Source organism: Erpetoichthys calabaricus, chromosome 8 (genome assembly GCF_900747795.2).
Source record: "Erpetoichthys calabaricus chromosome 8, fErpCal1.3, whole genome shotgun sequence".
Lineage (NCBI taxonomy): Eukaryota > Metazoa > Chordata > Cladistia > Polypteriformes > Polypteridae > Erpetoichthys > Erpetoichthys calabaricus.
In genome coordinates, this window is record NC_041401.2 from 2,531,793 (window position 1) to 2,551,924 (window position 20,132).

Sequence of the window (20,132 nt, forward strand, 5' to 3'; positions counted from 1 at the left end):
GATGAAAGGCACTATATGATAGATGAAAGGCACTATATAATAGATAGATAGATGAAAGGCACTATATAATAGATAGATGAAAGGCACTATATAATAGATAGATAGATGAAAGGCACTATATAAGAGAGAGATATAGATGAAAGGCACTATATGATAGATAGATGAAAGGCACTATAGGACAGCTAGATAAATAGATAGAAATGAAAGACACTATATGATAGATAGATAGATGAAAGGCACTATATAATAGCTAGATAGAGATATAGATGAAAGGCACTATATGATAGATGAAAGGCACTATATAATAGATAGATAGATGAAAGGCACTATATAATAGCTAGATAGATAGAGATATAGATGAAAGGCACTATATGATAGATGAAAGGCACTATATAATAGATAGATAGATGAAAGGCACTATATAATAGATAGATGAAAGGCACTATATAATAGATAGATAGATGAAAGGCACTATATAAGAGAGAGATATAGATGAAAGGCACTATATGATAGATAGATGAAAGGCACTATATGACAGCTAGATAAATACATAGAAATGAAAGACACTATATGATAGATAGATAGATGAAAGGCACTATATAATAGCTAGATAGAGATATAGATGAAAGGCACTATATGATAGATGAAAGGCACTATATAATAGATAGATAGATGAAAGGCACTATATAATAGCTAGATAGATAGAGATATAGATGAAAGGCACTATATAATAGCTAGCTAGAGATATAGATGAAAGGCACTATATGACAGATAGATAGATGAAAGGCACTATATAATACCTAGATAAATAGATAGAAATGAAAGGCACTATATGATAGATAGATGAAAGGCACTATATAATAGCTAGATAGAGATATAGATGAAAGGCACTATATGATAGATGAAAGGCACTATATAATAGATAGATAGATAGATGAAAGGCACTATATAAGAGAGAGATATAGATGAAAGGCACTATATGATAGATAGATAGATAGATGAAAGGCACTATATGATAGCTAGATAGAGATATAGATGAAAGGCACTATATAATAGATAGATAGATAGATAGAGATAGATAGATAGATAGATAGATAGATAGATAGATAGATAGATAGATAGATAGATCTGAAAGGCACTATATAATAGAGATAGATATAGATGAAAGGCACTATATGACAGCTAGATAAATAGATAGAAATGAAAGACACTATATGATAGATAGATGAAAGGCACTATATAATAGCTAGATAGAGATATAGATGAAAGGCACTATATGATAGATGAAAGGCACTATATAATAGATAGATAGATAGATAGATGAAAGGCACTATATAAGAGAGAGATATAGATGAAAGGCACTATATGATAGATAGATAGATAGATGAAAGGCACTATATGATAGCTAGATAGAGATATAGATGAAAGGCACTATATAATAGATAGATAGATAGAGATAGATAGATAGATAGATCTGAAAGGCACTATATAATAGAGATAGATATAGATGAAAGGCACTATATGACAGCTAGATAAATAGATAGAAATGAAAGACACTATATGATAGATAGATGAAAGGCACTATATAATAGCTAGATAGAGATATAGATGAAAGGCACTATATGATAGATGAAAGGCACTATATAATAGATATATAGTGCCTTTCATCTATCTATCTATCTATTATATAGTGCCTTTTATCTATCATATAGTGCCTTTCATCTATATCTCTCTCTTATATAGTGCCTTTCATCTATCTATCTATCTATCTAAGAGAGAGATATAGATGAAAGGCACTATATGATAGATAGATAGATAGATGAAAGGCACTATATGATAGCTAGATAGAGATATAGATGAAAGGCACTATATAATAGATAGATAGATAGAGATAGAGATAGATAGATAGATAGATAGATAGATAGATAGATAGATAGATAGATAGATAGATAGATAGATAGATAGATAGATAGATCTGAAAGGCACTATATAATAGAGATAGATATAGATGAAAGGCACTATATGACAGCTAGATAAATAGATAGAAATGAAAGACACTATATGATAGATAGATAGATGAAAGGCACTATATGATAGCTAGATAGAGATATAGATGAAAGGCACTATATAATAGATAGATAGATAGATATAGATAGATAGATAGATAGATAGATAGATAGATAGATAGATAGATAGATAGATAGATCTGAAAGGCACTATATAATAGAGATAGATATAGATGAAAGGCACTATATGACAGCTAGATAAATAGATAGAAATGAAAGACACTATATGATAGATAGATAGATGAAAGGCACTATATAATAGCTAGATAGAGATATAGATGAAAGGCACTATATGATAGATGAAAGGCACTATATAATAGATAGATAGATGAAAGGCACTATATAATAGCTAGATAGATAGAGATATAGATGAAAGGCACTATATAATAGCTAGCTAGAGATATAGATGAAAGGCACTATATGACAGATAGATGAAAGGCACTATATAATACCTAGATAAATAGATAGAAATGAAAGGCACTATATGATAGATAGATGAAAGGCACTATATAATAGCTAGATAGAGATATAGATGAAAGGCACTATATGATAGATGAAAGGCACTATATAATAGATAGATAGATAGATAGATAGATAGATAGATAGATAGATAGATAGATAGATAGATAGATCTGAAAGGCACTATATAATAGAGATAGATATAGATGAAAGGCACTATATGACAGCTAGATAAATAGATAGAAATGAAAGACACTATATGATAGATAGATGAAAGGCACTATATAATAGCTAGATAGAGATATAGATGAAAGGCACTATATGATAGATGAAAGGCACTATATAATAGATAGATAGATAGATAGATGAAAGGCACTATATAAGAGAGAGATATAGATGAAAGGCACTATATGATAGATAGATAGATAGATGAAAGGCACTATATGATAGCTAGATAGAGATATAGATGAAAGGCACTATATAATAGATAGATAGATAGAGATAGATAGATAGATAGATCTGAAAGGCACTATATAATAGAGATAGATATAGATGAAAGGCACTATATGACAGCTAGATAAATAGATAGAAATGAAAGACACTATATGATAGATAGATGAAAGGCACTATATAATAGCTAGATAGAGATATAGATGAAAGGCACTATATGATAGATGAAAGGCACTATATAATAGATATATAGTGCCTTTCATCTATCTATCTATCTATTATATAGTGCCTTTTATCTATCATATAGTGCCTTTCATCTATCTATCTATCTATCTAAGAGAGAGATATAGATGAAAGGCACTATATGATAGATAGATAGATAGATGAAAGGCACTATATGATAGCTAGATAGAGATATAGATGAAAGGCACTATATAATAGATAGATAGATAGAGATAGATAGATAGATAGATAGATAGATAGATAGATAGATAGATAGATAGATAGATAGATAGATAGGAAAGGCACTATATAATAGATAGATACTTTATTAAATTCCCACACTCCAGCAGCAGCATACTGATAAAGAAAATATTGAAGAGTGATAAAAAAAAAAAAAAACCCCGATCTAAATCTGATCTCTTGTGAAAAACAGACAGACAGGCATTAGATTTTATATTTGTATTGAGATATTATAAATATATTAATATTATTATTAATAAACACCCCCCCCCCCCCCCAAACACAAACAAAGCTGCCTGGTGAAAGACACTTCAGAATGGCTCATCTTTAGAGTGTTCACAATGGAGTACATCAATCATATTAGCCCCCCCCCTTGTTCTGCCTTAACACTAAAAAAAGCAAATCCAGGGGTCCGCAGCGGTCCTAAAAATCAGACACCCACCCCTGAGGTCTTAACAGCGCTAATCGACTAAATGCTAAACCCTTGAATTTGTGTGCATTGCACATGCATTAAGATAGCAGGGGGTGTACTTGAGGGGTCCTGTTAACAAGACCCCCCACAATGACCCAGAATTTAAAGCCAGCACACTGGAGGTGTAAAAGGCAAACTGAAGGCTGGTAGTCCACAGAATGGCGGACTGGTGGCTCTGCACTGGCCATCAGAAGGTTGCCAGTTCGAATCCCATAAATGCCAACAGGGACTCTGCTCTGTTGGGCCCTGAAGCTACAATTGCTAAGTGCTTTGAGTTGTGAGAAGAGCGCTATATAAATGCAAAGATTTCTTATTAAATTCACGAGTGTCTGCTTAATTTCAATAGAGGATCACTTTGTCTTAGTTGCTTAGATTATGATGCAGTCTTTCACCTCCTGTAAGTTAACATGAAACCTGAATAACGGAGTGTTCACAAAACCAGTTAGGAAATCGTCAAACTTCTAGAAGTTCAGACCGTTTGATTAATTTGCAAACAGGCTGCTGGCGTACAGTTTTCTGACCGCTTTGATATGAAGATTTGAAACTAGGAAAGTACGACCAAACTTAGAGAAAACAAGTGATGTTATAAAGTAAAGTTCTGTTTAAGGCTAACTTCTCTTCTTTCATTTCTCTCTATTCTTGAGTGAATTTTACAAAAACTAAGATATCTGGATTGTGGGATTACTTGAAAACACGTCACACCTTTGCCTGAACTGTCCTATGAAGCAAACTAAAAGCTGCAGAACTTTGGTCATTTTGGACAAAGACGGCTATAAACTTCATATATAATACGCTAGCGTGGCTGTGTGTTTGTCTGTCCAGGATTTTAAATCATCTGTTAGCTCGCAAACCGTTTGAACTGTTGACCTGAAATTTGATTCGCATGTACTACGTGACGTCTACTGTCCGCTTTTGGGGTGATGATTTTTATTACTCATTATATTTTATTGTAGAATTAACTCTCGGCAGTGGCACACGTGTACGGGCGCCGTTCTCATTCTTTACCACCTTTGCCGTCACTTCTCCTACCTCTTCATATCTTAAATCATTCTTGAGGCAGACTGAAGTGCCAGCTTAAGTGAAAAGTTAACAGATACGTACTAAGGAATTGCAACACAAACACGGACTTAATCAGTTTTAACTCAAAAAGATGCCAACGGAAGAAGAGAAGAAGCGGGCCACTAGGGTGGAGAAAAGAAGAGCTGGTCAGGAATCAGCAAGCGCATCAACCTCTGAGCAAACGAATGAGAAACGTACAGAGAAAGAGTCTGAAAACTAGGAATGTCAAGTCAAGTGGATTCACGGCACGTCATCGTTATAGCAGTGCGCCGCTACTGGTGTCCATAGAATTTCAAGCATTGGACTTGTCCAGCTGCCTAATCTGTTGGTATCTTTAGACTGACATCTCAGCTTCGACGGTCCCTCACTGTTCTCTTAACTGGCTGGGAGGCCAACAGAAACAATGGTCCAGAATAGAAGTAGGTGTTCCCTGTCAAAGCCAGCCAGTGAGGTGGGACAAACAGATGGACTGGAATTCTAGAAGGGGTGGACGGAATTCCCTTACCAGGCCAGGAAGGCAGTATAACCATTGGACTGTTGAAATGGCGGAGCCTCCCGACCGGAAAAGAGAACACCAACCATCCTGACTAAAGACGTGAGGTGCAGTGAGATACTGCCTCCTGGGTGCCCATTATTCACCAGTACACTGGGTGGCAGCATCACTCTTGAGGAGCCCCAATTTGGACACCCACAGAGCAACAGAAGGATCCATAAAGCTGCCCTGTTGGGTTCCATTTGTGTCGTCACAGGGTGCTGCTAGGAGGTGCTGTCCTCAAACTGAAGATCTTCCTGCACAGAATGGTTTGGCGCTGCGAGTACTTAGGAGTCAGAAGCCCACCATGTCAACCAGGAAAGGTGGAGGAAGATTTATGGTTGTGGAAATAAATGGTCATCAGCAGCCAAGACTGACATTGGGTTTGGTGGGGTCTGTGATGACCCTTTGTGGCCAAAGTGTCTTTTTCAGGTTGTCTGAATAATGTCGACTGCAGTTGCGGACCCCTGGCCTCCCCACGTGCACACAAGTCCCAGTGTGTGTGTGCCTGATGAAGTACTGGTCAGTCTTCAGGCTCAGTTCAGATCATCTGGCCATCCATTTTCTAAATCCACTTGTCCAGAAAACGGCTACCTAGAATCTGAGTACACAAGGCAGGACCAGTCACTGGCCGGGACACCAGTCCACCACAGAGTCCATTTAAATCGGTGCAAAGAAAAATAAAAGCATGAAAAAGTAAAAAGAGCACTCAATGGGAGAATCAGAGATCTGTTTAAAGTTGAGTAAATCTCAAAGGAAATACAAGAAAGAAAGTTATGGGCACAAAACGAGAAGAGACACGGGGTGTGGGGACAGAGAAGAAGACACAGTGATGGAGGCTGGTCTAATAGAAAGTGGAACAGACACGGAGGAGGAGGAGGACACAAAAACTAGCAGGCCGGGTGGCCATTTACAGCCCCCTTGGAATCGCTTAACTTTAAGTAACAAGCTGGCGCCCATTGAGGGTTTCCCACGTATTCGTCACGAGACTTCAGTCCTGCATTCCCCACCTTTGCCAATCCATCGAGACACGAAGCCCCTTCGGCCATTCTGAACGACTCTTCCCTCGCGCCCCTTAACGTCAGTTCGGAGACGGCGCACACTTTCCTCCTGCGCTACCCTGGTCTCGTGACTTTGCTTTTGGTTTCATTAACACCTTTGATCGGCGGACACCGGTCTCTCTTTTTAGAAGGATATAAAGGCGTAACCCCCCTGGCTGACCAGAAGTAACCAAAAGAAAGAGAACAACAAGACGCCGAAACGGAATTTAAAAAGCAAACCGTTCGGTTCCGAATCAGAGCCGAGCCGGACTGGCGTGCACGTAAACCCGGGCGCCCCGCACCTCCGTCCCACAAAAGCCTCCCTGCTGCTGTCGCTGCTGCTGCTTCTCACTTCAGTTTTACGAGCAGTCCGCCCGGTCCTCCATAAGTTGATAACGTTGTCCCCAGTCCGCTGTCTCCCTGGTCTTTCCTCGCTCCGTTCATGGAGAGGCGGGCGGACTGGCGAGTCGACGCGCGTTTATTCCAAGCGCCTTTTTAAAAACTTTTTTCTCGTTACGGTTGACGTGACCCGCGCATTCTTACCCGCCCAGCGGATCGCCAGTAACCCGCTGCTTGGTGTCTTCGTGCTTTCGCCCCAACAGACTTTTTAAATCTACCTGTGACAAGCTGGACCATTGGAGTCCGCCCGACCGCTCCGACTGTCTTCCGTAGTTTCCTGGTGTTGGCCGTCGCGCTTCGATGACGTAACGCAGCTGCCTTTTGGGCTCACAGTAAAGGGCGAAGTCCAAACTTCCCAAGTAGAGCGTACCTGGCGGCGGTGGCGATGACGGTGACAGTGACAGCTTGCCGGGAAAAGGCGTCGCTAACAGCAAAACACTTTTAGCAGAGCTGATGGGTTCCTGCTCTCGTGCTGCTATAAAATCAGTCAACTATCTATAAAGTTGTCCGCTCTCCACATGCACGTTATGATTTACAAACGCATTTTTTCTTTTTCTCTGGAACAACGCATTACCTAGAAAGGAAAAGTCACTATTCTTAGAGAAATGGTTTAAGAACAATATTTTACTGATTCACCGGTTATTTGAGAAGAATCATTGAGTTGCCTATTCTGATTTTTGCTTCCAATTTGATAATATTTCAGCCGTAAGAGAATATAAAATGGTGTGCGACTCCATCCCAGATGGTTTTATTTCTTTGATTAAAAGCAGTCACACCATTGCAGACACTTTCATATTAGATGGATTTTCATTATCTTTAAATGGAGTTAACATCTTGGACAAGTGCTGAAATATTACTTTTATAAGACACTTAATAGTTCATCATCAGTAGATGGGTTGGGAGAGCATGGGGGGGTCATGAGGTCGCTGGTAAGGGGCGTGTGGAGCTCCTGATATCTCAGCAAAAGGACGAAGGTCCAAGTCTTTAGAGTCCTGGTGCTCCCTGTTTGTGAGACATGGACGCCATCCAGTGACCTGAGATGAAGACTCGACTCCTTCACGTGTGTCACTTCGGAGAGTCCTTGGGTCTGGCTGGTGTGACTCTGGAGTCCTGAATGAGGCACATGACCTGCATTGTGAGGGAGTGTCAGTTACGGCACTACGGCCATGTGGCACCATTACCCGAGGGTGATCCTCAATGTTAAGGACCCAAGTGGTTGAACCAGGCCAAGGGGACGCCCATGTAACACCTGGCTGTGGCAGATATGAGGGTCATTTCCAGAGGGTGGGACTGGACCGCATAACCAGGATCCCGAGGTGTTTCGTCATGTGGTGGGTGCAGCATCACGATGTACCTACCAGTGCAGGCTCTCCAATCTGACCTGACCAGACCTTAATAGTTCATAAGTGATTTATCAATGGTCAGCTCAAGAAAGGGAGAACAGTCACTCCGTATGGACTTTTGCTTACAAGTTTTTTTTTATAAATAACAAAATTAGAGAATTGTTGTTTAAGATATTGCTGGCCTCCAACCCTATCGACGAATCAAAGGAATCGATTCACTTAAACGGGTAGTTCGAGAAAATCCAATCAGTAAAGTGAATAGAAATGCCCACCATTACTGCTGAGACAATAAACACAGTAAGAGCCAAGCGTGGTCAACGGCAAGGCCACAAGACCACCTCCAAAGAGCTTGATGTTCCTGTGGCCATCAAGACATTTTAGGGCTCTCTGTACTGTAGCCATGAACGATTAAAACTGACCTAAAAGTGATGGGACATTTTGTTGGATCAATGAAGAAAGAACCAAGGAAACCTTCAGAACAGATCCAAGCTGACCTTTAAGCTGAAATTACAACAGTTTCAAGTCGTAAAAATCCATCACTGAATAGTAGAAGAGCCACAAAGACCCCACTTCTAAGAGAGAAGGCCTAAACAGCCCAAGTACTGTAGAGTTCGCTCAAAATGCATGTTGGGAGAAGGTCCTTTGAACGGAGTCAGTCGCACCAATTTCACTGTCACAGAAGCTTCACCATCCTTGGTGTGAAACATGGAAGAGGCTCAATGAGGTTTTGGTTTGCTTCGCTGCCTCTGTGCAGGTCCTCATGGCGGCAGAGGAGGATTACGGCATTTTAGAGTGAAGCGTACAGCCTGGTGTCAGAAAGCTGCATCTCATCTCGGTCACAGGTCACGGGTCCTCCAGCAGTCAAAAAACAAGAAAGTAAGAATGGAGATGAAAACATTGGACTGGTCTGCTTGAGGTCCTCATTGAACATCCACAGAAAGAGCTGAAAAAAAATGTCAGCCGTCAGACCTCGGAGAACTGGAGCAGAGCGGGCCAAACCAGCGCAGAAATCTCTCTGAGAGCCACAGAAGGAGCCTGATGGCAGTTCTCGACTCCACAGGCTGTGTTACCAAATATTAGGTTTGGGTAGGGGGGAGGACTGAGGCCATTTTGATTTGTTTTATTCATTAAAATAATGAGATCATACATCAAAAGTACAACTTCTCTTCTGTTAAATGTGAAGTAAACAGAGATGGATGACGATCGGCTTCATTTCAGTTCAGATACAATCGCAATTTGGTTTTTTAAAGTGGAACGGTACTAACTAATAGTTTCAGCTTCATGTAAAACCTGACATTTTAAATACAATAAAGCAGTAAACAATAATGAGTGCAATAATAGGAAATGGTAAATGCAATACTTCATAAAAGAGACATCTATTAATGTCCTGGTTAAATAAAAAAATAAAAACTATATATCAATAAATATTTTGTAGGAACAATAATTAAGGCAACAAGGATTTTGTTTTTTCAAGGCCCTCGATTTCCACCTACTGTCCCGTCTCCCTTGCACCCCGTTCTTCTTGTGTCACCTCCTATAGGCAGAACTTCTAGACCGGGGGTCCCCAACTCCGGGCCTGGAGGGCTGCAGGTTTTCATTCTTTTCCCAATCAGTTTCCACTGCTAATTAACTTCTTTTCCCTTCATTTTAAAATCCCTGTTTTTAAGGATTCAGTCCTCTGAATTTATTCCTTTCTTCATTAAATGACAGCCAAAGAGAAATGAGACGTGGAACGAGCCGACAGATGAGCGGCTAAACTGGGGCTTCAGACTTGAGCCAATTTCACTCCAACCAATCTCTTAATGAGAAGCCGATTATTTAAACCCGTTATTTAATTCCATGGCCTGTCGCTGCTCTCATTCTGCCGCAGCAGACATTTCTAAAACTGTTGATTTTCTGTTTTTTCTAAGAACGCCAACAAAATGTTTTGGTGACCTGAGAGGTCAACCTTACTGAGAGCTTCACCTTTCTTTATTTTGAGATATTGTGTGATGGGCACAGGTGAGCTGGTCATGTGTGTCTCCTTATTGTCAGTCAGTCAGTCATCGTCCAACCTGCTACTGTATATCCTAACTACAGGGTCACGGGGGTCTGCAGGAGCCAATCCCAGTCAGCACAGGGCGCAAGGCAGGAAACAAACCCCGGGCAGGGCGCCAGCCTACCGCAGGGCACACACACACCAAGCACACTAGGGACACTGTTAGGATGGCCAATGCACCCAACCTTCATGTCTTTGGACTGTGGGAGGAAACCCACGCAGACCTGGGAAGTGAACCCTGGTCTCCTTACTGTGCCACCGCAGGGCCGTTCTTAGGTTTTTGGGGGTCCTAGGCAAAGGTACCTGTTGGGGCCTTGCTGTTTCTATCCATATGAATGCATAATAATTATTTTAACCATATAAGTGTGTGGCGGCACGGTGGCGCAGTGGGTAGCGCTGCTGCCTTGCAGTTGAGAGACCTGGGTTCACTTCCTGGGTCCTCCCTGTGTGGAGTTTGCATGTTCTCCCCGTGTCTGCATGGGTTTCCTCCTACAGTCCAAAGACATGCAGGTTAGGTGGATTGGCGATTCTCAGTTGCCCCGTGTGTGTATGCATGGTGTGTGTGTGTGTTTGTGTGTGTCCTGCGGTGGGTTGGCACCCTGCCCAGGATTGGTTCCTGCCTTGTGCCCTGTGTTGGCTGGGATTGGCTCCAGCAGACCCCCGTGACCCTGTGTTTGGATTCAGCGGGTTGGAAAATGGATGGATGGATATAAATGTGTAACAATAAGTGAGGTAAAGCTTATCATTTTATGATTACACTGTGTGATAGGTGGCCAGCCAATTATCCCGGCCAATACCCCCAGGCCACCAGGTGGAGCTCTCCTTACAGTGTGGAGGTACCCTGAATGCCAGCAGGGAATTATGGACATTGGAGTTTTCCTTTACAGTCCTGCTGGATACCACGGGGGCCGCTAGAGGGCGCTGCAGGGAGGAGCAGTAATTATTTTCCCTACGCCCTGGAAGTACGTCAAAGTCACATGAACAAGAGGAATGACGTGCTTCCGGGGTGAAGAAAAGGATTTTTTTTATGACCCAGAGGTGTTCCTAGTCACGTGGACAGAGAGGGCGAAACACTTCCGGGTCAAGGACTATAAAAGGACGTTTAGCTGAGCTGGGTGGAAGGGTGGCAACGCGTCTGGGAGTGAGGAGGATTGTGATTATTGGATTTATGAGTATTGTGGAGCGGAGGGTGCTTTGTGCACTGTTTATTGATAAAATAAAGTCATATTGGACTTTTATCTGGTGTCTGGCGTCTCGAACAAGGGTTCAAGGGAGCGACAGCGCCCTCAAACTGTTACAACTGTATATTATATATACCAGATTTGAGAGGAACAGGTCAAAGGAACCTACTGACTAAAGCTAACATAGCATGTAAAATCAAACCTTTAATGTAAAAATACCTTGCGTACTTTCATTTTTGCAAAGTCTTTGATTAATAATAAATAATAATAAGTTACATTAAGTGTGAATAATCGAGGGAGTCGATGACTTTGTGCTCAACGGATATTAATGCTAAGCCATTGTAATTGATCTGATGTGCAGACGCCCTGGCAGGTGAGGGGTATGATCTGCCCCCCCCATTGGGGCCCCACCTGCTACCCCAGGACCCCCTGTCACCGTCGATGCTGCCCGTCATCACTGGTTCCTCTCTGCTCACATGTAACCATACTGATAATTCTCCCACCGAAAATTTGTACTTCTGAAATATGAACCTGTAAGTTGTATTTGGGTATGGCTAAAAAAAAAAAAAAAGGCTGGGCGGGGCCCTTTGGCAGTGGGGGTCCTAGGCGGTCGCCTACTTTGCCTGTGCCTGGCCACCGTGCCACCTGTCTCATTATTGTTTGGCTGCTAATTAAGGAAAAAGAGACAACAAAGGGGCCCGAGTCAAGTTAATTAAAACTAAAGCAAAAGAAGTTAATGAGCAGTAAAAATGGCTCACTGATGAAGAAGATGGTTAGAATGAAAACCTGCAGCAGCCACTGCGGCCCTCCAGGACTGGACTTCGACACCCGTGTTCTAGACTCTCGTTTCCTGAATATGCACAAGGCTGGCATCGGTTTTGCTACATGTCATAAGAATACAAATCGTAAATGTCTGAATGTGGTGTGTGCACAGCAGTGAATGTAGTGTCCAAATGACCCGCAGCGCCCTAATAGTGTTCACATGCCAAGGGGAGGGCAGTGCTGGGGGGAGCCATAGCAGCGTGTGAAGAGCGACCAGGCTCATTCTAGGGCTGCAGGGGGATGAATTGTGAAGGAAGAATAAAAGAGCCGAGCCTTTACAGGAGATGAAGAGGAGACCTGACTGAGGAGTTTAAAATGATGAAGAGGAGTTAGTCTAGTGGATCAAGACGGTGACTTTAAAATGAGTTCATCAAGAACATGGGGACACGGCTGGAGACTTGTGAAGGGGGAAATTTCACACAAACATTAGGAAGAGAACCACAGACATCTGGAATGAGAGACCAAGTAGTGTGGTGGACAGCGAGACTTTAGGGACTGTCCAAACTCGACATGATGTTTGTTTTAGAGGAGTTAAATGGACAGGACTGGCGATTCTCGTCCAGAGTGTTCTGAGGTGTTTGAACTCTCCTTCTTCCACTGTAATGCAGCCTGTGTAGATAAGCCACTGCTGTGCACAACATCCCAGAGCTTAGTCTTGGGGTTAATAGAATGGTGGGTCCGTCATCCCAGCAGACCCTGCAATAAGCCTAACAACATGCTTGACAATAAGCCGACACGCGGATCACTTGCATAGAATCATTAAATGCCAACATCATCTACAACTCTTTCAACATGTGACACCCTTCAGCACACTACATCATTTACCGAATCCTCTTCATCCATCTTTGGTTAGCAACTCAACCCCTTCTGTTGACACAGGTTAGTTGGCCATATCAGAACCACCCAGAATGATTTAGATGATCAACATTCATCATAAATCCAACACTTTTGCTCCACCAGTTAATCTGGTTACCCTGCAGGACTACCAAAAAAACCCCCAAAAAACTCCACACCTGACAAATGGGAACACGATGTGGGGATCAATCTAGAAATCAACCTCTCTCGCTCCGACTCGTTTCCCCCAAGCTTCACAGTGCAAGTGGCCTGGGCTGAACGGCATGCTGCTCTCCTACTGAAGCACAAACTTCTTAACAAGGCTGTGCTGCAGGGTCATGTAGCAGACGTCCTTGAGGTTGTGACAGTTCTTCTCATTCGTGGCACTCTTGACTTCTGTGAGCACGTCCAGGAGATCTGCCTGCCTGAAAGAAAGGAGGAGACAGAAGGGAGCATGTCAGTTTATTCTTAAAGCTCTTCTCCTGTCTGCCTGGACTTGGCAGGCACCCTTGGGATCTCAACAGCGGACGTCTTTCCTATAAATGTAATAATCTATTGGGTATAAAAACAGACCTATAAATGAGACCCCACGGGCATGCAAAAGGGATCTGCCATGAAATACGAGGTGCAGCCCACTGCCCAGAACTTTGCTTTACCTTTTCTGCCCTGAAATCAGTGCCGTTGATAAGGTACACAGGAACTCCGAGTGGTGACCTGGAATTTCCAGCATGCATGCGTCACACCTGCTGTAACTCCAGCACAGGTCAGCTTCAGTTAGGATGGGCTCCACTTCAGCATTGTGCGAGTACCCATCCACCTCCAGATCACCCGTGACCAGGGTGAAGTAACCGCCCGGCTGCCGAACGGCATAGTTCTGAATGAAGAAGAGCTTTGGCTTGGCCATCAGGAACGGGCACTGCTTAGCTGAAAACAGCCTCCTGACATCTTCAAAATGCAAACCTGGACCCTCATTGTTGGTGGCAAGCATCCCCGAAGAGAAACCTCGACTGATAATGCAGCAGGCAAAAGCATCAGCTTCCTTGTGCTCCTGCATCCTCGCGGTCTCCGTCAGAGCCAGGTAGGTGTCCTGGAGGCTGAGCCACTTATGAAGCACGACTCTGAAGTGAAGTTTCTCAAAGGTGTGGCGCAGTATATCTGAAAGATAAAGAGGAAGCTATGAGCCGCGGGCACTGGCTTAACACTGTCAACATTATTGGGACAGCGTAGCTATTAGCTGAACAAACTGGCTTGATGGACTGAATGGTCTCCTCTCGTTGGTCAGATTTCTTACGTTCTTATGTATGTTCTTAACATCTCGTCAAATAATCGCTCACAGCTGGCAGACTCTACCCACACGGTAAAGACTGGCTCATCAGCTTTAAATGAATCTGTGATGATAAATCCCATCACTCTCCGTGAAGCCTCAAAGTAAAACTGTGACTTTCAAAATGTTCATACTTTGATAGAAATATATACTTTTTAATCAAGCTACGTTTAAATTGGTGTAAAAATATGCTGCTCAAAGAAATGAAAGGAACCCTTTTAAATGAGAGTATCGCATCAAGTCAGTGAAACTTGTGGGCTATTGATCTGGTCAGTGAAGTAGCAGAGGGGCTTGTTCATCAGTGTCAGCTGCGTTGGTGCACTGCAACAATGAGAGGACCCCCAAAACAGGAATGAATGGGTTAACAGGTGGAGGAGGCCACTGACATTTTTCCCTCCTCATCTGTTTTGTCACTTGTTTTGCATTTGGTTACACTCAGTGTCACTACTGGTACAATGAGGCCATACCTGGACCCTACAGAGTTGGCACAGGTAGTCCAATTTCTCCATCAATACGTGTCATTGCCAGAAGGTTAGCTGTGTCTCCCAGCACAGTCTCAAGGGCATGGACGAGATTCCAGGAGACAGACAGGCAGTTCCTCTAAGAGCGCTGGACAGGGCCCCTCATAGAAGGTCATTAACCCATCTGCAGGACCCACCGGTATCTGCTCCTTTGAGCAAGGAGGAACAGGATACAATACAATACAATACAATTTATTTCTTGTAGAGCCCAAAATCACACAAGAAGTGCCGCAATGGGCTTTAACAGGCCCTGCCTCTTGATAGCCCCCCAGGCTTGACTCTCTAAGAAGACAAAAAAAACACCCTTGTAGGGAAAAAAATGGAAGAAACCTCGGGAAACGCAGTTCAAAGAGAGACCCCTTTCCAGGTAGGTTGGCCGTGCAGTGGGTGTCAAAAAGAAAAAGGGGGTCAACAGAACACAATACAATCTTAATACATAATTCGCCAGTCTCCTCACTCACTCACGTCCGTCCGAAGCCGAATGCGCAGTCGCCTTCTGCGCAGCTGTCCGAAAAACCTTATGAGACCGACATCGCGGCAGGCGGCGGATTTACGGCCACGAAAATTCAGAGAAAGGCGACTTCGATTAAAGCTCTAGAGGCCTGAAAGGCGATTTCGACTACAGCTCGAGGCCTAATTACACATTCATTCAATACACCGATATCAGGTTTGTGGTGCTTATAACTATTATATATTATACTATTCCACTCGTGCCCGTTTCATCTTACGTTGTCGAAACGGGCTCTTTGTCTAGTATAAAAATAAAAATGTTACAAGTACTGAGCAAAATTTAACAGTAGATGATATCATATAATACGATTTGGATTTCTAATGAATGAGCGCTGGCAGAGCCTACAAAATGACCTCCAGCAGGCAGGCAGGCCACTGGTGTGAATGTCTCTGACCAAACAAGCAAAAACAGACTTCATGATGGTGGCCTGAGGGCCCAACATCCTCTAGTGGGCACCGTGGAGCTCGATTTGCATTTGCCATAGAATACCAGAGTTGGCAGGTCCACCACTGGTGGGCACCCTGTACTTTTCACAGATGAGAGCAGGTTCACCCTGAGCACATGTGACAGACGTGAAAGGGTCTGGAGAAAACGTGGAGAACGTTATGCTGCCTGTAACATCGTTCAGCATGAGCGGTTTGGTGGTGGGTCAGTGGTGGTACATCTGGGGAGCCACATCCATGGAGGGACGTACAGACCTCTACAGGATAGACAACAGCACAGCAGGACTGCCATTAGGTATCGGGATGAAATCTTTGGACCCATTGTCAGAGCCTATGCTGGTGCAGAGGATCCTGGGTTACTCCTGGTGCACGACAATGCCCAGCCTCATGTGGCGAGAGTATGCAGGCAGTTCATGGAGAATGGCTGGCCCCCACGCTCACTTGCCTGACCTCAATCCAATAGAACATCTCTGGGTGGGACATTATGTTTGGGTCCATCCAACACCTCAGACTGTCCAGGAGCTCAGTGATGCCCTGGGCCAGATCTGGGAGGAGATCCCCCAGGACACCATCCGTTGTCTCATTAGGAGCATGTCCCAACATTGGGGGGCCATACAAACTACATTTGTATGATTTGGAATGAAATTTTGGCCAAATGGACTCACCTGCCTGCTGCTGCATCATTTTTACCCTTTGATTTTCGGGGTGTCTCTCAATTCAGACCTCTGTCGGTTGATCATTTTCATTTCATTCTTTTGTTCCTCACACATCACCATAACAGTCCATAACAGTAGAGATAGCCAGCAGGGTTTTTTTCCCATTGAGATCTCATGTGTTTTCAGTGTGCCTTTAATTTTTTTGAGCAGTTTATAACCAAGATATTACTAGTGTTCCACATTGAAATGACTGATTTATAATTATTATTCTTCACATACAGCTGCAAAGCTAACACAGCCACAGGGAATGCACAAACCAGTGTGTTTCTTCGTGCCGGTCCCAAGCCCGGATAAATGGGAAGGGTTACGTCAGGAAGGGCATCTGGTGTAAAGTTTTGCCAAATCAATATGTTGACAACAATACAAATTTCCATACCGGATCGGTTGAGCCCCGGTACTGTTAGACAACAAGGTGCTCACAGAAATTAGGCTACTGTTGGCCGAAGAAGAAGAGGGGGGAGACGTGGCAGGAGGAGAGGAGGAAGGTAAAGAGAGTGGAACTCAGGGTAGGAACTTTGAATGTTGGCAGTATGACTGGTAAGGGGAAAGAGTTAGCAGATATGATGGAGAGAAGGAAGGTTGATATATTGTGTGTGAAGAGACTAAATGGAAGGGGAGTAAGGCCAGGTGGATCAGAGGGGGATTCAAATTGTTCTATCATGGTGTGGATGGGAGGAGAAATGGAGTAGGAGTTATTCTGAAGGAACAGCATGTCAAGAGTGTTCTGGAGGTGAAAAGAGTGTCAGACAGAGTGATGATTATGAAGCTGGTAATTGGAGGTGTGATGATGAATGTTGTTAGTGCATATGCACCGCAAGTTGGGTGTGCAATGGATGAGAAAGAAGAATTCTGGAGTGAGTTGGATAAAGTGATGAACAGTGTACCCAAGGGACAGAAAGTGGTGATTGGAGCGGATTTCAATGGACATGTTGGTGAAGGGAACGGTGGAGACAAGGAGGTGATGGGTAGGTATGGTGTCAAGGAGAGAAATGGAGGTCAGAGGATAGTGGATTTTGCCAAAAGGATGGACATGGCTGTGGTGAATACGAATTTTAAGAAGAGGGAGGAGCATAGGGTTACGTACAAGTGTGGAGGAAGATGCACACAGGTAGATGACATCCTATGCAGAAGAGTCAATCTGAAGGAGATTGAAGTCTGCAAAGTGGTGGCAGGGGAAAGTGTAGGTAAGCAGCATAGGATGGTGGTCTGTAGGATGACATTGGAGATCAAGAAGAGGAAGAGAGTGAGGGCAGAGCCAAGGATCAAATGGTGGAAGTTGAAACAGGAAGACTGCAAGGTTGAGTTTAGGGAGGAGGTGAGACAGGCACTGGGTGGCAGTGAAGAGTTACGAGACAGCTGGGAAACTACAGCAAATGTAGTAATGGGGACAGCAAGAAGGGTGCTTGACGTGACATCTGGCCAGAGGAAGGAGGAAAAGGAAACCTGGTGGCGGAATGAGGAAGTACAGGAGAGGATACAGAGGAAGAGGATGGCAAAGAAGAAGTGGGACAGTCAGAGAGATGCAGAAGATAGATAAGGCGCAAGGTGAAGAGAGAGGTGGCGAAGGCTAAAGAAAAGGCATATGATGAGTTGTATGAGAGGCTGGACACTAAGGAGGGAGAAAAGGACTGGTGGGCTAGACAGAGGGACCAAGCTGGGAAAGATGTGCAGCAGGTTAGGGTAATAAAGGATAAAGATGGAAACGTACTCACAAGTGAGGAGAGTGTGTTGAGCAGATGGAAAGAGTACTTTGAGAGGCTGATGAATGAAGAGAACGAGAGAGAGAAGCTTGGATGATGTGGAGATAGTGAATCAGGAAGTGCAACAGATTAGCCAGGAGGAAGTAAGGACAGCGATGAAGAGGATGAAGAATAGAAAAGCCATTGGTCCAGATGACATACCTGTGGAAGCATGGAGGTGTTTAGGAGAGATGGCAGTGGAGTTTCTAACCAGATTGTTTAATGGAATCTTGGAAAGTGAGAGGATGCCTGAGGAGTGGAGAAGGAGTGTACTGGTGGGCCGATATTTAAGAATAAGGGGGATGTGCAGGACTGCAGTAACTACAGGGGGATAAAATTGATGAGCCACAGCATGAAGTTATGGGATAGAGTAGTGGAAGCTCAGTTAAGAAGTGAGGTGATGATTAGTGAGCAGCAGGATGGTTTCATGCCAAGAAAGAGCACCACAGATGTGATGTTTGCTCTGAGGGTGTTGATGGAGAAGTTTAGAGAAGGCCAGAAGGAGTTGCATTGTGTCTTTGTGGACCTGAAGAAAGCATATGACAGGGTGAGGAGAGAGGAATTGTGGTATTGTATGAGGAAGTCGGGAGTGGCAGAGAAGTACGTAAGAGTTGTACAGGATATGTACGAGGGAAGGGTGACTGTGGTGAGGTCTGCGGTAGGAGTGACGGAGGTGGGATTACATTAGGGATCAGCTCTGAGCCCTTTCTTATTGGCAATGGCGATGGACAGGTTGACAGACGAGATTAGACAGGAGTCCCCATGGACTATGATGTTTGCTGATGACATTGTGGTCTGTAGAGAGAGTAGGAGGCAGGTTGAGGAGACTCTGGAGAGGTGGAGATATGAGAGGAGAGGAATGAAGGTCAGTAGGAACAAGTCAGAATACATGTGTGTGAATGAGAGGGAGGTCAGTGGAATGGTGTGACAGTGTGACAGTGGTGAGGTCTGCAGTAGGAGTGACAGATGTATTCAAGGTGGAGGTCGGATTACATCAGGGATTGGCTGAGTCCTTTCTTCATTGCAATGGTGATGGACAGGTTGACAGATGAGATTAGACAGGAGTCCCCGTGGACTGTGATGTTTGCTGATGACACTGTGATCTGTAGCAAGAGTAGGGAGCAGGTTGAGGAGACCCTGGAGAGTTGGAGCTATGCTCTAGAGAGGAGAGGAACGAAGGTCAGTAGGACCACCAAGACAGAATACATTTGTGTAAATGAGAGGAAGGTCAGTGGAATGGTGAGGATGCAAGGAGTAGAGCTGGCAAAGGCAAAGGAGTTTAAATACTTGGGATCAACAGTACAGAGTAATGGAGATTGTGGAAGAGAAGTGAAGAAGAGAGTGCAGGCAGGGTGGAATGGGTGAAGAAGAGTGTCAGGAGTGATTTGTGACAGACGGATATCAGCAAGAGTGAAAGGGAAGGTCTACAGGATGGTAGTGAGACCAGCTATGTTATATGGGCTGGAGACGATGGCACTGACCAGAAAGCAGGAGACACAGCTGGAGGTGGCAGAGTTAAAGATGCTAAGTTACATTGGGTGTGATGAGGATGGACAGGATTAGAAATGAGGACATTTGAGGGTCAGCTCAAGATCGACGGTAGGGAGACAAAGTCAGAGAGGTGAGATTGCTTTGATTTGTGCAGAGGAGAGATGAGGGGTATACTGGGAGAAGGATGCTAAGGATAGAGCTGCCAGGCAAGAGGAAGGCCTAAGAGAAGG

At 43.7% G+C, this 20,132-nt stretch overlaps 2 protein-coding genes across 3 annotated transcripts in view; both read right to left on the minus strand.

Annotated features, from left to right (window-relative positions):
* The window catches only part of LOC114655292 (uncharacterized), a 78,292-nt gene extending 71,017 nt beyond the window's left edge, over nucleotides 1-7,275 (minus strand). The window contains exon 1 of the mRNA XM_051930460.1: nucleotides 7,158-7,275. The gene's annotated coding sequence lies outside the window, so the exon portion shown is untranslated. The remainder of the gene's footprint in view (nucleotides 1-7,157) is intronic.
* A 2,111-nt stretch (nucleotides 7,276-9,386) lies between these two features.
* Nucleotides 9,387-20,132, minus strand: part of LOC114655295 (CASP8 and FADD-like apoptosis regulator) — a 42,505-nt gene continuing 31,759 nt past the window's right edge. The window contains exons 9-11 of one of the 2 annotated variants that reach the window (XR_007935532.1): nucleotides 13,814-14,312; nucleotides 12,343-13,582; nucleotides 9,387-9,866 (exon numbers count right to left, since the gene is read on the minus strand). Coding sequence is in view for 1 of the 2 variants with exons in the window: in XM_028806185.2 (XP_028662018.2) it covers nucleotides 13,453-13,582; nucleotides 13,814-14,312 (629 nt within the window). In the remaining variant the exon portion in view is untranslated. Of the gene's footprint in view, nucleotides 13,583-13,813; nucleotides 14,313-20,132 lie in introns of both variants that reach the window. The other variant, XM_028806185.2, reaches the window with a different exon arrangement.